The sequence below is a fragment of the Protomyctophum parallelum genome (assembly GCF_964188405.1).
Source record: "Protomyctophum parallelum genome assembly, chromosome: 12".
Taxonomy (NCBI): domain Eukaryota; kingdom Metazoa; phylum Chordata; class Actinopteri; order Myctophiformes; family Myctophidae; genus Protomyctophum; species Protomyctophum parallelum.
In genome coordinates, this window is record NC_139712.1 from 36,444,934 (window position 1) to 36,465,424 (window position 20,491).

The 20,491-nt window shown below is 42.0% G+C and overlaps 1 protein-coding gene across 1 annotated transcript; it reads right to left on the reverse strand.

The window, feature by feature from the left end:
* Positions 1-5,129: 5,129 nt before the first annotated feature.
* On the reverse strand, positions 5,130-15,320 carry LOC310867822 (actin, cytoplasmic-like). The gene is made up of 9 exons (XM_083777966.1): positions 15,269-15,320; positions 14,057-14,193; positions 12,552-12,671; positions 11,741-11,848; positions 11,534-11,618; positions 10,578-10,739; positions 9,957-10,148; positions 9,230-9,411; positions 5,130-6,533 (listed from the first exon to the last, which is right to left on the reverse strand). The coding sequence occupies exons 2-9, from the start codon at positions 14,183-14,185 to the stop codon at positions 6,393-6,395; spliced, it is 1,119 nt and encodes a 372-aa protein (XP_083634092.1). The 5' UTR covers positions 14,186-14,193; positions 15,269-15,320; the 3' UTR covers positions 5,130-6,392.
* Between the last annotated feature and the right edge of the window lie 5,171 nt (positions 15,321-20,491).

A 20,491-nucleotide genomic window follows, 5' to 3' on the forward strand; every position in this document is an offset into this window, starting at 1 on the left:
TACAACTCACTGGTCAAAAGGCCTTTTCATTTATTGACTATACTATATGGAGCGACTCAATCAATTTTTGATGAATCCGAAGGACCCCCAATGGAAACAAGCCATAGGCTTTCTTGGGGTTTAATGCTTTTAGCAGACCTTGTATTGAGAAATTGAACTGTACTTTCCTGTGCTTTTTTCCCCTGCAAACTAGTTAATACAGTATTCAATCAATCAATCAATCTTCATCTCACAAGAGGATCACAATTAAAAGCAACAGAATAGCCAATCTACAAGCTCACAACTCGCTTAGATGTGTGTATATCATTGCAGGGAAATTAGGGAGTGGTAGCAGTGTAGGATTACCAGACGGACCAGGAGTCCACTCCTCATCTTCTTCCTCCTTCTCCTCCTCCTCTTCCTCACTTAGCTAAGGTGAGGAGGTTCCTACCTCTGGAGGGTCAGACTTCAGAGCTGATGGAGGAGGAGAACAGAAAGGTAGGGAGTGGGAGACAGACAGAAGGAATGGAAGGGGTAGATAGTGGGGACAGATTGGATGATACAGCTCATCATATTCCTGGGACTCTATCCTAACAGTGATTGTCTGATGTTTTAATAACACATCTGCATTTACTATTGTTAGACCATATTTACACTAGCTATTTATATTAGACTTTTATGGTTATATAGCAAACATTGAGAAGTTAAATAAATTCACGTTCTCACCAGTAGGGAGCAGTCATGAGTCATGACACATGGGCCACCAGAATGACGAATGCACTTGACAAAGTGTCAAATTCCTGAAGTTGATCTTCAGGAATCTACTCCTGTAGTATGAAACAAGTCAATATCATGTTGTTTTTCATTATATCTGATTCTGATGTGTAGCATCTGTTCCATAGATCTGAACTGCATTGCAACGGCATTAGAGCGAGCTAATCTGATGTGTATTGTATTTCGGTCTTAAAAATGAATCAGATGCTGCAGCACTAAACTGCGTGCGTGCCAGCGTGCGTGCGTGTGTGTATGTGTGTGTGTGTGTGTGTGTGTGTGTGTGTGTGTGTGTGTGTGTGTGTGTGTGTGTGTGTGTGTGTGTGTGTGTGTGTGTGTGTGTGTGTGTGCACTAGTGTGTAGACTGTCCACCACTGGTTGTTGTCCAGCTCCACTGTCTCGATGGCTTTCATCACAAGACTGTTGATTATATGGAGGTTTTCTGAGAGTGACCTGAGAGAGGAGAAATAACACTCTGAATAAATAAAGCATAATAATAAATGTGAAAGTTGAACAGTTGAGCCACAGGGGGCGCTGTTTCTCGATCAACATCAGCAACATCAGCTGTTACACATAAAGTTGATTGTTGCACAGGTGACCTGTGACTACTGTGACTACTGATGCGTGTGTTTCTGGTTTCTGCCCACCTAGCTTCTCCTTGGGATGCTGTCTAATTTTGTAATGTTTGGATACATGTATGTAAATAAGTAACTTAACATTACTGTTATAATGTTTAGACCCCATACATTACACCAGTTAAGTTAATTCATCTCTCTCCATAAAAAAAACGCTTGGTCGATTGTTTTTATTCTGCAGGTGAGTTAACTACTTATGGTGTGTGTTAGCCCTCCAAGCAGAACCCAATGCTACTGAAGTTTCTGACTTTTTGACGACACAGAGCATGGGGTCCTGTTCCAGCAGTACCATGCCACCTGGTACGCAGACATACATAAAAGATAAACAACGTGTTTATGGCCTGTCTGCGCTCTTTGACGACATTTTTTCGTGTGAGGGTTTCTGAACCTATACATACCGCTGCGAATATCCCCTGTGGCGCGGAAGCCGTTAAGTATTTTTAATCTTTGTTTGACCGATTTGGTCGCTTTGATTCTTCTCTTCCTTCCTTGTTTATTGACACCTCATTGTACCGCCTATCTGGCTAGCTAGTGGCGCTATAGCTATGACAGAGCAGATCAGAGGCAGGGACGTAGCCGCACAAGCCAACCGCACACCGGGAGGCGGTACAATAAACGGTAAACAAACAAGAAGAAATAAAGCGACCAAATCGGTCAAACAAAGATTAAAAATACTTAACGGCTTCCGCGCCACAGGAGATATTCGCAGCGGTATGTATAGGTACTTAAAGTTCACGAATTCAGAATAACTCAAACTAAAAAAGGCCGTCAAACGCCGCAGATACGATCTTAGAGAGCATATTTATGTCCGCGTTCCAGAATTCCCATACGAAAATATAGTTATGAACAGGGACCCTACATAAAACTCATCCATGTGTGTGTGTGCGTGCGTGCGTGTTCGCGCGTGAAATGAACAAACATAAAGGTGTTTGAAGTGCTGTGTGCTATATACATTAATAGAATAAATATAGACACAATGCTTTGTTTGAGACAGCACAAACTCCTTGTAAGAGCTTAACAGCTTGGGCGGATTTATCCTTTAAGTGTTTAGCAATGATGGTTTAATTGAAAGTGGTATTGGAGAACCAATTAAGTGTTACAACCAAATTTGCACTTCTATCTCTGAATTATTTTCAAGGCTGTTGGCAGAGCTGCCATTACAGCGATAGACGGAATCTAGATAGCCTGGGAGCTAGTCGGACATCATAAGGAAAAAGAGAATAACACACACGAGTAGGCAGCAATTACATCCACTCCTTCAGCTTGTCAACACAACTGAAGCCAGCCATTTATTCAGCAGTTTTATGCACACGTTAATAGGCATTTCCTGTTGAGCATTTTGGTGCTTCAGAATAAGAGTTTCATATAAATACACAATACAGATCACATCTCAACAAAGGCACAACCTTGAACCTAGTCCATGCAGGCATGTCCAAAGTCCTCACAGCTCCCTTCCTAAAATGTATTATTTATCTGGTATAAATCTAACATTATGTACACTTTTGTAATGTCTCTATATGTATATACATATGTTGTATATACATATGTTGTGACAGGATATAATAGGATATATGTGCTATATACTATACTACTAGGTGTTTTGTGAGGGTACGTATACAGGCTGTCTGACTGCTGTTGCTAGTGAGTTGTGACAGGGTACACTGTGGCTCTTGGTTAGCTCACATTCTTTCTTTCTACCTACTTACTTACTTCTACTCAAAGCTTATTATGGTGTCTCTCTCAACCTGCTCCACAGGTCACAACCCAGGGTGATGACCCCCAAGCTCAACTTCTTCTCAGTCCTGAGAAGCTGTGAATGCTGGACCCTAGAGCCTGCCCTAAATCCGCTCTAGGGTCCAGCATTCACAGCATGGTCAGGGATCCTGACCACTGCAGGGAGAGAAGGATGAACTATGGGAGCCAACCCAGGGCAGAGCTAGGAGGGGAAAGAAGCGCACCATCTACATAGATTAGACGCCTACTGCAAGAACCTGACGTTAGATAGGATTGTGTGGAGGGCAGCAATCCAGGAGTCCCGAGTTGGTGTTTGTTAGACCTCACTCCCGCATCACAGAGCCTAGCTGCATAAAACCCCTGACCACTGCACTACACCAGAATGTGCAGTACTAAACATCCAAGGCTGAGTGCGAAGATGGCAGCCAGGTGAACGAGGCTGGTTGGTGCCTTTGATACTGAGAGTAATACTGGCCAGCTAGCCAGATGTATGGAGGATGGAGATGACTGGACACGCCGCTGGAGGGCTCATCATGAACTAGAGAGAGGCTCTATCTCTCTATCCATGGGTTCCACAGTTTGTCGAGGGATGGAGCTTGTTCATTTTTTTAACGAGCACCTTATCGATCAGGCTTATCAGGTTCTTATCAAGCCCACTATCAAGCATTTTCTAGTATTTTGTGGAAAGACAGAACAGAACCAGTATATTTTACTATAGGGCCTTCAAATACAGTACTTTTCTAACAGACAGAAGGCAATTGACCTTTACCTTACACAACTGCTGTTCAAGCAGAAGACTGCAGCTCAAGGTAGGAACTTTGTTTTTTGTTTCTTTGCTGCTGCTGCTGATGCTGCTTGTATGCTGTATGTATACTAGTGTGATTCAAGCTGGAGTACTATTTGTCTATTACTATCATGTTGGGAACCAATTACTGGGTGGCAGTGAAACATGAATTGATTGCTGATGTGACTTGACAGTTTGTATGTTGTGTTGTATCTGCCGTTGAAGGTATTGAGTTGCCACGGGGAACAGTATAAATGATGTGTATGTGGCTCTTGATCACTTCAATAATCATATGAGTGAATTTGCTATTTCCTTTTGGTTTGAGCGAGAGGGTGCTTTCTAACCGCATCGATTCCAAATGTATGTGTTCAATGGAAGACTGATAAGCAGTAGGTTATATGTGTTGTGCTGTGGTTGCAGAGGTTCGTTGTGAGTTGTTAAGACAGGGTCTTTGCCAGTATGGTGGCAAAGAATGTCTCTAGGCCTTTTCTTTCTTTCTTTCTTTTCTTTTCTTTCTGTAAACCGGCCTACACAAACTGCTCAAAAGAGCAGTGTGACCCGGTTCTGTGGGTTCCGTTCATATACCTTCTATCTCCAAGCTGAAAAGAACTCCTTAATAGAATTCAGGAAAGGAGAATAAGGTGGAAGGTATAGAACGGAAAGATGTGGGTGAACCACTCACACACTTGAGCAGCCCGGTGGAAGCTCACATTGTCCCAGATGACAATGTAGTTGACACACTGTGAATCATCTATGTGGTCAGGTGTTTCCAACAAATTGCTCACCAGACCTGAATGTTTAGCAATTTCAATAGTTGTGTGTTGTAGGTTGATGCTTTGAGATTTTACGTGATAAGTGTGTACAACAACTGAACATTGTGTGTAGTCAGTGTTTGGACAACAAGGTGATGTGTAAGTGATATCAGAGTGTAAACAAGGAAAGTCGGAGTCTAATGCAGATAAGGGAGTAGTGTGATATAGTGCAAATTGTGTCGAGCGATTAGATACATGAAGTCAATGTTGTGCAAATTGTGCCAAAGTTTCGATTTTTTTATAATAATCGTGGAAAAACTGTAACTGCTAAGCATTTAGCTGGGGACCTCCTGGGACCCCTACAAGGACCCCCTGGGTGTCCCCGGACCCCACGTAGACAACCACATACTGGTAATACAGGTAAACAAATAAACAAAAGAAAATCACATTGTTTTCCTTGTATGAGGAGCTTTTATTGTGAAATCCTGGGACATTCATACAGATAGCATATAGCATATAAGCATAGCAGATGGAACGCACTCGTCACATCGCATAATGGCTTTCAGCAGTATGTCTAATAATAGTGTAGAGTGAAAACAGCGGGGGGCCGGGGGCCTAGAACAAAGCCTTGCGGAACTCCGCTTAACAAAGTATAGATGGGGTTTATACGTTTATAAGTATTAAAACGAGGGGTTTAGAAGTGTAGGGGCGTGGCTAGAATAGGTTTAGACTGTGGCGTGCGGGGGGGGGGGGGGGGGGGGGGGGGCTTAGACTGCGGGCGTGGCAAAGGAATGGTTCAGACTAGAGGAGTGCATTGTTTTCAACCCTTTTCATATCAAGGCCCATTATTTATTGGGCATTTTCTTGAGCCACGGACCACCATTTGATGACATTTAGCCTCTCAGACCCAAAACTTTGAATATCTTGATCAAAATAACAATTCTCCTACAATAGTGTAGACTTCTTGTAAATTAAGTAATGCAGATGTTTAACATTAATTTTAATCTTGAGAGTATAAAATTAAACCGTTTTCAATCATTTTACACTCAATAGTTAAAGATCTAATAAGGGTCCATTTGGTTACCAACTCTCCATCATTTAGCTGGGGGCCACCTTCAGGCCCCAGTGATGCTTTTGGGCAACATTTGTATTGTATTTTATCAAAAACATATTTTTTCCTGTTCATTTTTCACCTAAACATCATCATTGATTTTCATTGATTAGTTTTGCAATGCCATTGGTCATTATATTTGCATATAAATACCCCCCACAGAGGAAGAAATTCACACAACTTCAAAATCTCTGGAATTTTAAACAATTTTTAACCTTTGACCTTTAATCTTTAACCCTGAAAAAAAGTAAGTAAAATGCCTGGAATATATAATATTTTCTGATAAGAAATGTCTAGAACAGTTATTTATTATTGTGAAAGATATCCCCCAAATGTAAATTATCTGTATTCATTTATTATTATTATTATTGAATAATTATTATAAATTTAAATTGAGAGAGAGAGAGGGAGAGGGAGAGAGAGGGGGGGGGGGGGAATTGCACCACTCAGTTCACACGTGTGTGATTTCTTTCTCTCTGGTTGAAAACTACTGGTTTAGAGTTGCAGGGTGCATGGCAGGTTTGGGGAGGGGTTTAGTGGGCTTGGAGGCAGGTTGGGGGGTGGGTTTAGTGGGCTTCGAGGCGAGGTATGGGGGTGGGTTTAGTGGACTCGGAGGCAGGGTTTTATTAGAACTTGCGGTGCACAACGCTGGGCCCAGACTCATTGTACTCCTGCTTGGACATCACCATTTTTTGGAAGGTGGAGAGAGAGGCCAGGATGGAACCTCCGATCCACACAGAGTGCTTACGCTCTGGAGGCGCAATGATCTGCAGGAGAGACAATTTACAATTTACAATTTAGGCATTTAGCAGACGCTATGACGTGCTATGACTATATACAATGCAATTATAGTGCTGTCTACATAACATGCTGTAAGTCTGTATCAAATGCTATCTAAGTCTACAGAAATGCTATCTAAGGGGGTGGGGTAAGTGCTATGGGCCATGATGGAGTCTGAAAAGGTGGGTTTTCAGACTACGGAGGAAGATTGGGAGTGATGCTGCAGTTCTGACTGCAATGGGAAGTGCATTCCACAGTTTTGAAGCCAGAAGGGAGAAGAGTTTGGGACGTGTGGAGCGTTGTCCCGGCGAGAGAAGACAATCAGTAATATTAGAGTTCTACACCTTAATTTTCATGGTGTAGGCCCTAGGGTTAGATTTTGGGTTAAGATGGGAGAGGTTTAAAAAAGGTGAATAGCAAAGGAATAGCAAGATGCATATTCTATGCAGGACTATGCAAGGCAGAGGCGTCCACCCCCCCTGAGTCCAAGCTATAAGCCAGACCGCATGGAGGGTTAGTGTTAGGATGGGTGGGTGGTCTAATCATCTAATGTACCTTGATCTTCATGGTGAAGGGTGCCAGGGTTAGGGTGGGTGGTATTAATGAGCAATAATTACACTCAAGGGTCGTGCTTTACCGTCATTAATGGCACGCCTGCGTTGCTTCAGGCTGGGTCTAGCAGCGCAGAACATGGATTAATGACAGTAAAGCATGACCCTCGAGTGTAACATTGCGATTATACAGCTAACCTTAAAAACGAAGGTATTCGCTAAGAAAAATCGTATTATTTTAATGACAGATGTAGCCACTAAACCAATTTTTTTCCAAGAAACTCGCTAACATAGCAACCCAGTCGGCTCCGCTCTGGGAGAACAGAGCAGCTGATTTTCATGTTTTGATTAGGCATTTCATCATGCTCGTTTAAGCACGATCAGATTGCTTCCTCAAAATGACCTTGATCTACATGGTGGAGGGTGTTAAGCTTAATGTTAGGGGTCTCATAATTATATAGATAAATTAAACACACCATTTTCTGGGTCTGAAGAAGGGCTATGGCTCGAAATGTTACCACTTTAAGTAAAGAAATCTCTGAGCTGAAAATGGTATGCTGATTGTTTCATTTATCTACTTGACTTTTTTTAATCCAGCACCCTGCCTAGTAGGCACTTGGATGTGCGTGTTCTTTTTAGTTGTTTTCAGCCTCCCTTACTACCCTAGGGGTCTAATAATATTAGTGACCACCTCTGGCAAAATGGTTCTCGCCTATAGAATGAAAAGGCATATTAACACAGTTTGAATGTTGAAGAAAGTTTTCATTCCAACAGATTATTGATTTGGGTAAATTAAATGTATACATTTATAAGTCAAAGTAGGCTTGTTTTTTCGGTATCTTTAACACTGCAGTTCCGAGATTTGCATGTAGTTTTCGATTGGTCTTTGGAATGTCTTTGTCCATTTAGAGTGCTTGCAGTGTGTTTGTAAACACAGAATTCTTGAACATGGCTATAGTATGGAGGAGCATTTGGGATTTTATAGCTACAGTAGAAGTAACTCTTAGGGCTGTATTTTGCGTGTCTTAAGTACCAGGTCTTATTACTTAACTTAAGACCTGGAGGCGTGATCAATGCCATTTGGCTATTCTGAGTGGCCAAAGAGCATTGACCACGCCTCCAGGTCTTAAGTTACGGTAAGACCTGGTACTTAAGACACGCAAAATACAGCCCTTAGTGTCTCTCGGTTGGAGATAAATGGACACCCGATGTCGGTGGGAGAGCAGATACTGTGGGATAACGCCTCTGCTGCTCACAGGCAAAATATCCCCCAGCAGTGCGAGGTGTTACAGAAAATAAACAAAACCACGTAGCTACTCGCCAAAATAAAGCCTGCTAGACCTAGGAAAAAGTCTATTCTCCGGGGCTGGGGAATCTCGGGTCCCCAGTTTCTCGATAGAATGCATTTTGTTCCATTTTAATAAAGTCATGTACCGGACAGAAACTTCTTCTACTACGGCATTTCAGGGTTTTGCCTGCATCCAATCCACTTTGATGTATTTTATTTCACGACAAAAACAGTGAATTTTAGAGAGAAGATGGGGAACAGAGACGCTTCGCAGCCTGGAGAATAGACTTTCACCAACACAAAACAGGCATTGTTTCGGTAAAGTTGGCCCCCTCGCATAGCAGTGGAATTTATGGAAGTTAGTGTAGTGAGAAAACTGAAAAATTAGATGAGGGCCTTTCTGTCAGAGGCGGTCACATATGTATCTTAATCATCATGGTGGGAGGTGTTAGGGGTCTAATAATATTAGACCCCTAACACCCCCCACCATGAAGATTAAGATACATATTATGTATCTTAATCTTCATGGTGGGGGGTGTTAGGGGTCTAATATGTACCTTAATCTTCATGGTGGGGGGTGCCAGGGTTAGGGGTCTAATATGTACCTTAATCTTCATGGTGGGGGGTGCCAGGGTTAGGAGTCTAATATGTATCTTAATCTTCATGGTGGGGGGTGTTAGGGGTCTAATATGTACCTTAATCTTCATGGTGGGGGGTGCCAGGGTTAGGGGTCTAATATGTACCTTAATCTTCATGGTGGGGGGTGTTAGGGTTAGGGGTCTAATATGTACCTTAATCTTCATGGTGGGGGGTGTTAGGGTTAGGGGTCTAATACTGTATGTACCCTAATCTTCATGGTGGGGGGTGCCAGTGCTCTGATCTCTTTCTGCATACGGTCGGCGATGCCCGGGAACATGGTGTTGCCTCCCGACATCACGGTGTTGGCGTACAGGTCCTTACGGATGTCGACGTCACATTTCATGATGCTGTTGTATATGGTCTCGTGGATGCCCGCCGACTCCATGCCTGTAGGGGGCAGCACACAGCGGAGTGAGTCAAGCTGTGTTTGTGTTCAACAACACAAGGTGCTGCCACACTATCAAATGAGCCGCGCACGTTTTCGGCTGCGCACAGCTTCAAAACCGGGTTTTTAGACAGCTGGTAATTCCCATCCACCAGCTGTCTAAAAACCAGCTGCGCACACGTCGCACAGCTTCTTCTGTCCGCGGCGCAAAACCGTTTTGCGCTTAGGTGTGGAAAGGGCTACAGCATGCAAAATAACACTGACAACTATGAGGTGACTTTAGCTTGCCATCCAGTACCACAGAGGCTCATGAAAATGGTTAGTTAATAGTAGACCTACTGCACATGCATGTAAACAGAGTAGTCTGAGCTTTTTTGTATACTTTCTAAAGGCTGCTATCTGTCCTAAAGTGACTGCAAAAAATGCTGCTATTTACTTTATAACCTTTCACTCGGATTTCGGGAGGTGTTGTTCCAGGCTCTATGTAGCATTCAGAGATTGTGGAATAGTTGTCTGGCTACGCGAGACTAGAGGTTAGGGGGGTTACCCATTAAGGAGGGCTGGAACAGGACCTCAGGACATCTGAACCTCTCGTTCTCGATGGTGATGACCTGTCCGTCAGGAAGCTCGTAGCTCTCCTCCAGAGACGAGGAGGATGTGGCCGTCTGCATCTCTTGCTCGAAGTCTAACGCCACGTAGCAAAGCTTCTCTTTTATGTCCCTAACAATCCTCTTCTCCGCTGCACACACACACACACACACACACCACACCACACACACACACACACACACACACACACACACACACACACACACACACACACACACACACACACACACACACTTTTCAGTCATTTGGATTCCATAGAAGCCAGCATGTCTTCTATGGAAGCATGTTGCGCAGCGGGAATTGACGATATACAAGCCCTCAATGTGTTTGTAGATCGGCTATTTTCAGTTGTTATTTTAAGAATAACGCATTTGAAGTGGTCAAACTCACACATGTTCAGAAGCATCTTCCTAATATCTTACTTGTCTGGGATATATAAAGCAAAGGTGTTCAGGTGTGTGTGCGCGCACGCATGCACCTGTGATGACAAATCTGTAGCCTACAGGTATATGTGTTCAGGTGCGTGCGTGCGTGCGTGCGTGCGTGCGTGCGTGCGTACCTGTGGTGGTGAAGGAGTATCCTCTCTCGGTCAGGATCTTCATGAGGTAATTGGTGAGGTCTCGTCCAGACACGTCCAACCTAATACAGGCTTTAAGCAAAGCATAGCCCTCGTAGATAGGAACAGAGTGGCTCACTCCATCGCCACTGTCTAGGACTATACCTGGGTGGAGAAAGTAGAAAACATTATTTTACACACATGAAACCCGAGAGAGAGATTTTCTATCTACTGCATTGATGGCTCTATCATGTAAGACTTGTAATTGTTTCTGACAGGAATACTATAACTCTGATGGACAAAAGGTATCCTTCCTCCAAGTGTAAATTGCAGACTTGAAAAGAAAATAATCCAAGGCACTCCGTCTTTGGTGAAAAATTAAATAGTTTATTTGACGATGAGCAAGGCAAATAAATAACAGGACCTACGCGTTTCGACCAAAAGGTCTTCGTCACCCTTAAGTATACAACCAGGTGGTGGGTGTGATCCAATCATGTCATTACATCTTTATTATTTCATTGGCATATAAATTACTTAATTTTAGTTACATTATTTTGTTGTACTACACTGAACTACAGTATAACTCTGACTCACTAACATGAGCTGAATGAATTCTCCACACACACACACACACACACACACACACACACACACACACACACACACACACACACACACACACACACACACACACACACACACACACACAGGTCTAAAATGTAATATAGGCCTACATGTTGGTGATTTGCCAATGGATATTTTTTTTGTTTTTCTAAAATGGTGGATGTGGGTAAAATTAACCAAATGTCCAGGGGTACATTGAGTCAATGTTCCTAAAAAGTATAGCAGGTATGCATGCCTACAGCCGCCCTACGTATCATTCATGTATTTGATGTATTACCATGTTTTTTGTGTCAGACAGACAGACAGTATAGAACAAAAAACAGACAGACACTGACCAGTGGTGCGTCCAGAAGCGTACAGTGACAGGAGAGCCTGTATGGCGACGTACATCGAAGGCATGTTGAACTTCTCAAAAATGACCTGAGGAGAGAGAGATTAAAATAAGTGTGTGTGTGTGTGTGTGTGTGTGTGTGTGTGTGTGTGTGTGTGTGTGTGTGTGTGTGTGTGTGTGTGTGTGTGTGTGTGTGTGTGTGTGTGTGTACCTGTGTCATCTTCTCTCTGTTGGCCTCGGGGTTCAGCGGGGCTTCGGTCAGCAGGACAGGATGTTCTTCGGGGGCCGTAGACAGCTTGTAGAATGTGTGTTTCCAAATCTGACAGATTGATTGACATTTTTATTCCAAAGTATGTAGAACATGTCAAACGAAAGCACAAGTCAATACAAACACTTATACTCATTGAGGACGAAACCATGGAAACTACTAAGACTTGTTTACATCGTGGTCCTCCATTTTCAATTCATCAGAACATTTAAAGACGTAGGCTACACAATAACATACAGTATAAACATATACACACATATACACATACATAAACAGGAAATCATCTCATATACAGTTAAATAATGTAATAAATAAATGTTTTTCAAAATAGAAAAAAAGGCAAAGAAGTTTAGGGATATGGGGTTTAGCGGTGACGAAAATGGAGCCCTACAGGGAGACTAAGGGCTCCATTTTCGTCACCGCTAAACCCCTTATCCCTTTCCCCTTATCCGTTATCCCTTCTTTGGCTTTTTTTTTTTTACTATTTTGAAAAACATTTTTGAATAGTTCAACTAGGCAATCTACATTGACACGTTGTGAGCTTGTAGACTGGCCATTTTAACTATTCAAAAATGTTTCGCAAAATAGTAAAAAAGGCAAAGAAGTTTAGGGATAAGGGGTTTAGCGGTGACGAAAATGGTCTACAGGGTGTGTGTGTGTGTGTGTGTGTGTGTGTGTGTGTGTGTGTGTGTGTGTGTGTGTGTGTGTGTGTGTGTGTGTGTGTGTGTGTGTGTGTGTGTGTGTGTGTACGCACCTCCTCCATGTCGTCCCAGTTGGTGACGATGCCGTTCTCTATGGGGTATTTGAGTTTCAGAATTCCCTCCATAGACTCAGTCCCGTTCCCCACGTGTACGTCTTGCAGCCCCTCACCACCCTGCAGACAGACAGGCAAAGAGAGACAGACAGACAGACAGACAGACGGGCAAAGCATAATGTAAAATGTGCTACAGCATAATAACCGGGAGGCTCGTCCCCATTTTCTTCCTTTTTTGCAGACCGCTCAGTGAAACGCGGTTCTTGTACTCTTGCATTTGTTTCACTAAGGTTACGTTTAGGAATATGGTTAGGTTTAGATAGGCCTATAGTTTTACTGAGATTATGTTTAGGAATAAGGTTAGGTCTAGACATAGTTTTACAGATGTTATGTTTAGGAATACCGTTAGATTCAGACAGTTTTACTGAGGTAAAGTTTAGGAATAAGGTTAGGTTTAGACAGTTTTACTGAGGTTAAGTTTAGCAATAAGGTTAGGTTTAGACAGTTTTACTGAGGTTAAGTTTAGAGATAAGGTTAGATTTAGACATAATTTATTGGGGTTAAGTTTCGGAATAAGGTTAGGTTTATAGTATTACCGAGGTTACATTTAGGAATAAGGTTAGGTTTACACATAGTTTTACTGAGGTTTAAGTTTAGGAATAAATCCTGGCCAATGGAGATCAACGTCACCACATGGCGGCCATCTTGCTACAGTCAGCTCGTCCACACTTGTGTCTATGGTGCATGATCTTTTTAAATAACAAATAACTTGCTCAATTTTCCACCGATTTTCAAATGGTTTGGTTTGCTATAAACAGATGTAGTAGTTATGATACTGCATACTTTCATATAAAAATAACATTAAGCAGATAAGCATCCTGAATCATAGGGCTGATAATGTTTGTAATAAACAAAACCGTTTGTATATCGGTCAAGATTTCAGCGAGTTAAGAATAATTTTGCTTGAGCAGATCACCAGCTATAGTATACCATAGAATGCACCAGAACAGTTGACTGTAGCAAGATGGCCGCCGGTGAATTGCACTTTAGACTCCGCCTTGTGCCATCTAGCCTTTCTTTATGGAACCTCCAGAAAAATGTGATTATGTGAAAACGCATAATGTATCGCATATTAAGCCAAATGGCGCAGATTATGCAGGGGTAATTGTTTTTCAAAAAGGGTGCATAATCACGCCCCTAATAATAATAAAATCACATAAAAACCTGCATTTCATCGCATAATCAAGGATTTTAGCCTGTATAATCAAGGATTTTAGCCTGCATAATTAAGGATTTTAGCCTGCATAATCAAGGATTTAGGATTTTAGCCTGCATAATCAAGGATTTAGGATTTTAGCCTGCATAATCAAGGATTTTAGCCCACGTTTTTCTGGAGGGTGTATTCTTATCTGTCTATCTATTCTATATGGTCGAATGGACCAATGGTGTGTGGTCTTATCTACAGTGTACAGTATATATGGTCAAATCGACCAATGGCATCTCACCAGGTGCTTGGGACGTCCCACGATGGACGGGAAGACGAGGCGAGGCGCGTCTTCTCCTGCAAAGCCCGCCTTGCTCATGCCACTCCCATTATCAACCACCAATGCACTGACATCATCTTCATCACACATGACTGACACTGTGCACACACACGCATGCACACACACACACACACACACACACACACACACACACACACACACACACACACACACACACACACACACACACACACACACTTTCTTACATTATCACACACCAACGCAGTGCTCTCCTCTTCATCACACATGACGCACACGTGTGTGTGTGTGTGTGTGTGTGTGTGTGTGTGTGTGTGTGTGTGTGTGTGTGTGTGTGTGTGTGTGTGAGAGAGAGAGATTTTCTATCTACTGCATTGGTGTCTCTATCATGTAAGACTTGTAAGTGTTTCTGACAGGAATACTAACATGAGCTGAATGAATAGTACTTGGACCCTTGGCCCACCAGTGGGTCGTGAGGATATTTCAAGTGGGCCTCCAAAATAATTGGCAAAAGATTTTAATGATAATACAACATGGTTGGGTATCTTTCAACATTTATGAGTGGAAGGGTCCTGTTTTGTAACAGTCAGTATTAACTAGCATAATTATGTACACTTACTACAAATACTGCTAATATAATAGTAGATTATATTGCCTGTCTCGGCCAATAAGTCATGAGGGAAATACTCTCTCTGTTTCTCTCTCTCTCATTTCACCCATTATAACCAGGAAGGCGTGTAATTTTACATGATTTTGCATCCCAATCTTTTAACCACTTTAACCACATTTTATACTTTATTCAAAAATAACAGATACACAAGCTCATAACACGTCACTTCAATGACTTCATGCCATGCTACATTATTTGTGTAACTATACATTTTATAAAACAAACTCAAACTTTTACTCAAATCTTTGCTTCTGGAGGGTCCCTGGAACTAAATATATTCAGATATGGGTCATATACCACATTTTCAGAAAACCTTTTAAAGCTTTTTTTTATACCATTGTATAGAGTCTTTTTTTCTTTAATGTTTTATCCCATGATTTTTGTAACCCATTTCTTTCACCCAATGTCAATTTTCAAATCCTGGGCCCTAGACTCCCTCTGCCAACCCGGGGAGAGCAACGGACTCTCATGTGTCTTAATGGGTTAAATGAAAGGTGCAGTATAGTGTGTGGGGTGTTTCTCACCTGAAGAAGAGGCAGGTAGTCTCTGTGGAGGTCAGATGAAGCTGTCACACTCACATCCAATGTCTGCACTGTTCCCCATGTACTGATTATATACACACCCAGCTTCCTCTTCTCTGTGTCACATGTGTGCACGCAGCCACGCACGCACCCTCACCGAACCCCCCCCCCCCCCCCGAACCCACCTCACCCCTGCCCACTTTGACAGGCTGGGATGGCTTAGGGTTGACGACAGAGTACAGCATCTTGCATGCAATGGGTCTGGTCCACAAGATTCGATACACCACCAAGATACCCATGTATGTACTCTACCTGTCTAAATACTTTCTTAATGTCAATGAAGAAGAGCTAGAAGATGAAGAGTACATCTGTAAGAATTATTTTCATTTCCATTTCTGTTTTTACATTCATGTTTCTTCATCTGTTCTGTCATGTCTGGTCTTTCAAATGTTTAGTTAGGTCAAATACAGTACAGTCATCCTATATAGTAAAATTGCCTAGCGCAATGGTTCTCAACCAGTCTGGGGACCACCAGTGGTTTTTGATCTACAAGCTCACAATGCATCGTGAGCTTGTAGATCTGCCATTTTCATAAGATTCTTATACATTTGAAAACTTGTGAAATGGCACATTAAGCATAATGAGTACTTTTACTTTTAGTACATTTTGATGGCAATACTTTTGTACTTTATTTTTAACTACTCCACTTTACAGCGAGTGAGTTAAGTAACAGTACCTACATCGGTCATTCACACACCGATGGCGGAGGAAAACCATGCCAGGCCTGCTCATCACCATTGAAACCATCAGACAGACAGACAGACAGACAGACAGACAGACAGACAGACAGACGGACCTGTCAGTAAATGAGGAAGTGAAAGTGCAGTCATTTGACCAATCAGCAGGCGTGTCAGGGTGACCTGACATCTGGGACTGCCCGGATGGAACAGAGGAACAGAAGGTCAAATATCAGATCTACAATAGCCGGGAAGCCATTCACCCAAAATTGGACAGGACCTGTGATGTTATGCCGTACTTAAATAGCAGACTTACAAGCTCGTAGCGCAGCACAGAGCTTGTAGATCTGCTATTTTTGTATCACAGCCAGGTTCAGTAATGTGGTGTGGTGTCCACTCCACACAGGGTAGAGCTGTAGACCATGTAATGGGTTGGCTGGGGAGGCTGTGGCTCAGGAGGTAGAGCAGGTCGCCCAATGATCCATGGGTCGGCAGTTTGAATCCCGGCTCCTCCTGTCTCCAGTTCTTTCCATCTTCGCAATATCGCCAAACTTAGATCAGTCGTTTCACACCCGGAGCTAGAAATTATCATCCATGAATTTATATCATCACGTCTGGATTACTGTAATTCCCTCTTCACATGTCTCTCCAACTCCTCATTAGACCGCCTGCAACTGGTTCAGAACACTGCTGCCAGATTGCTGACCAGGTCCAGGAGATCCTGTCACATCACATGACACACCCATCTTGTTTTCCTTGCACTGGCTCCCAGTAAATTATAGAATTCATTTTAAAATTCACACAGAACCCTCCATGGTCAGGCACCCCCATATATCTGTGACTTACTCCACCCATATGTTCCTAGAAGACCTCTGAGATCCTCATCCCAAGCCCTGCTGGTCGTTCCACCCACAAGGCTAAAAACTAAAGGTGATCCAGCCTTTGCTAGTTTCGCCCCCAGGCTATGGAATGACCTCCCGGAGCACCTGAAATCTGTGGCCTCAGTGGACCTTTTTTTAAACATTTAAAGACCCACCTTTTTAGACAAGCCTTTGCAACATATAGTGCTGTATTGATCTCTTGATTATTATTATTTATTTTTGACCAGTGCCGTTTGTTCTGTTTTCTCTTTCTTTGCTTTATTTTTCATTATTCTTATTTTTATTATTAATATTACCATTGTTACTAATACTATTGATATGTTTTGCTTTTATTGTTGTGAAGCACTTTGTGACTGATGTCTGTGAAATGTGCTCTATAAATAAAATGTATACTTACTTACATGTCAAAGTGTCTTTGGGCAAGACACTGAACCCCACATTGCGTGAGTTGGTCAGTATGAGCTTTCCACCATTGGTGTGTGAATATAATGAAAATGAAAGCCAGGGACAAATATGCTCTGAAGTTCTGAAAATTGTAGCTCACCAAACGCTTCATCTCCAAACACACTATATGAAAAACCCATAAGTAGGCTATGAGATACAAACGTTTAAATTGTATGGACCCCCGGTGATATGCATTAGGCTAGGGCTACAGCTGGACCCCCATTTGAGACAGTTTTCTACATTTTTGGAGCAGTGTAATTTGCAGTGTAATTTGACTGAGACACTACTGGAACCAAATGGACACTTATTGGTTTCACTTTTACACTCTCAGAGTTTGTGTAAGCATACATAACCTGCTGGGTGCATACTTAGTTTAGACTAGTCATTGATTAGACATAAGGTTGGTGAGGGTTGTTGCAAGAGAGCATTTTCAGAGTTCTGATGGACATTTGTATCTGGGTCCTCCAGCCTGGATAGGCTACCCTTGTTTTGAAGTCATGGAATTTACTAAGTAAGTGATCATATCACACAGAGCTAAACAAAACACAGAATAATAATAAATAATAATAATGAAGAATATTGATCTTCATTTATTTCGTGTACAATTATGAAATGTTTAGGGATGACTCTCTGAGAGAGTAGAACTTGTCTTGTCACTTGAAGGAAAGAGTATTTACCACCATCTAGTGGTTGCTTTGAAGACTGCTGTCAGCTAAATGTGCTCTATGTTCCCCTGTTCTTATTGGTAGTTATGATCACATGTGCAAGGCTTTACTTCCTGCTGGTCAGATTTTTTTCTTTGCTTTTTTTGTTGAGAAAACACACAGAAAGTAAGTAAGTACATTTTATTTATAAAGCACCTTTCGAAACAAAGTTAGGCTACAAGGTGCTGAACAATGAACACAGTATAAACAAATTAAAAACAAGGAACATATCACACAGCTGTGACAATATAATACAGTAGTGCAGTGAGCAGAACAAAAATAAACTAGATAAAGTGCCAATCGGCACAGGTCTCCACCAGGGCAGGTCAGGTTGTGGCCTCATGGTGGCGCTATAACAGGCTGTTGAGGAAGATTTGGGCCGGAGGTTCGTGTTGGAGGGATGCAGGTACAATGTTTTTCCATGTGTGCATACATAAGTTGTATACAGATCGATGCAGTTATAGCTAAAAACAGGAATTGGCCTGTTATAGCGCCACCGTGAGGCTGATTTTGAGGAAAAAATTGTGGCATGTCGTCCTCGGCCTAGTGAAAATGTGCGTGTATAATTGAGTTGTGGCGATTTGTACAAAGCGGGCTACTCCTGAAAAGTGTAGGAGCCAATCGTGGCCAATCAGGATGGAATATGAGAAATCAAAAAAACCTGTCTTGATCACATGACTATGGAGATCATGTGTACCGATTTGCGTGAAATTTGGATAAAATCTGAAGGAGTAATAATAGAAAATGTGTTTTACATATGTCGGCCTCCTGGTGGCGCTATAAAGAGCAGATGTGAAAAATTCCAGGCAAAGGTTTTTCCTTGGCCTCTAGGGAGTTGGCATACAAAGTTATCCACAGATCCGTGCAGTTAGAGGTAAAAAACACTTTTTGGCCAGTTCACAGCACTCCTGTGAACTTTGGAAGCCAATCTTAACCAATCAGGATGGAGTGTGAGAAATCTGAAAGAGCGGTTTCGTTGAATGGCTCTAGAGAGACTGTGTACCAATTTGCGTGATGTTTGGGCAAAATCTGTAGGTGTACTGTGCAAAAACTTGTTTTGCACAAAGCGGCCTCCTGGTGGCGCTATAACAGGCCGTTCTGGAAAGTTTGGGGCAGAGGTTCATCGTTGGCATCCAGGGAGTGTGTGTGGAAAATGTGGCATCGACCGGGTTAACGGTGGCCGAGATTAGCTGCTCACGGACACACGGACGGACGGACGGACACACACACGGACGGACGGACACACGGACGGACGGAGTGCAAAACATACTCTCCCCACATGCCTTCGGCCTGGTGGAGACAACGAGGCAGAACAAAAACATAGGGCTAGAAATGAATCGGGTCAACGGTACATGGGAGAAATATTTACAAAAGTATGTACTCTAATATGCTCCGTCTACAATATAATCTACACCAGTGGTTCTCAACCTTTTTACACAAAGTACCACCTCAGAACATATCTGCATACTATATACGTACACAGTATGCTCCAGTATAATTCATCACTTGCCATCCACTTGTTTTGAGCCATTGGAGAAGCTTTGTCTGTGAGTTTACTTTATGTTTCATCTTTAAGAATAATGAAATGATGCACATTTTGCCGTTTTATTTTACATTTATGAGATTTATGGTCAATTGCCGGCTTGCCTTGTCATTTGTAGTGCAGTGTTCTTGTCTAGCTGTAAGTAGAATCTAGGCATTACATTTATGTTTTAAACAACCTCCAATTTATTTTTATTGATAAGCACAATTATTCAAACCGTTTTACAGCAGAGCCGGGAGGAGAGAGATCATCATAGTAATTTTCAACTTGTGCTTTTTTTCTTTTCTCCACACTCTCCCCTCTCTGTATTCAGTTTCTTCAGTTCAACCTCCAATTCTACGTCCACGTCCAGTACCTTTCTGTTTAGCTATAGGCCTATCTGTCACTTCGTGGAGCCACACACTCAGGGGATGGAATAGAAGTAGTAGAGATTAAAGGGGGTGTAAGTGATATTCATATGATTAGTGTAAATAGCTCTTATTCCCTAATTGCTATTAGAGTGTTTGTTCAGTACCGGGGGTAAGTAAATTTGGAAGTTAAACCAATAAATATGTACAGTACACACTGTAAAAATATAAGCTTATATGGGTTCTCTCTCCTGATTGGATATTGTAACCCAATCAAGTTATACCTCAGTGTATAGCTTCTATTTTCAAATGAAGAAATTAAACGATGAAAATGTGAAACATTTAATTTATTTATTATTTGAATGTGTCACTTTCACAACTCCCCTTTCTATGAAAACATGGTAGTTAAAGTAATAAATAAAATAACTCAAAAGTAGTTATCTTAAAAGTATACAGGGTAAATTATGGTTTTGGTTAAAACGACAATAAAATAATGTTGACAGGTTAAGACATTACAGTATATTGTGATAGTAGGCATTGCTATTTAGAGTGTTCAATAACAGGGGTCTC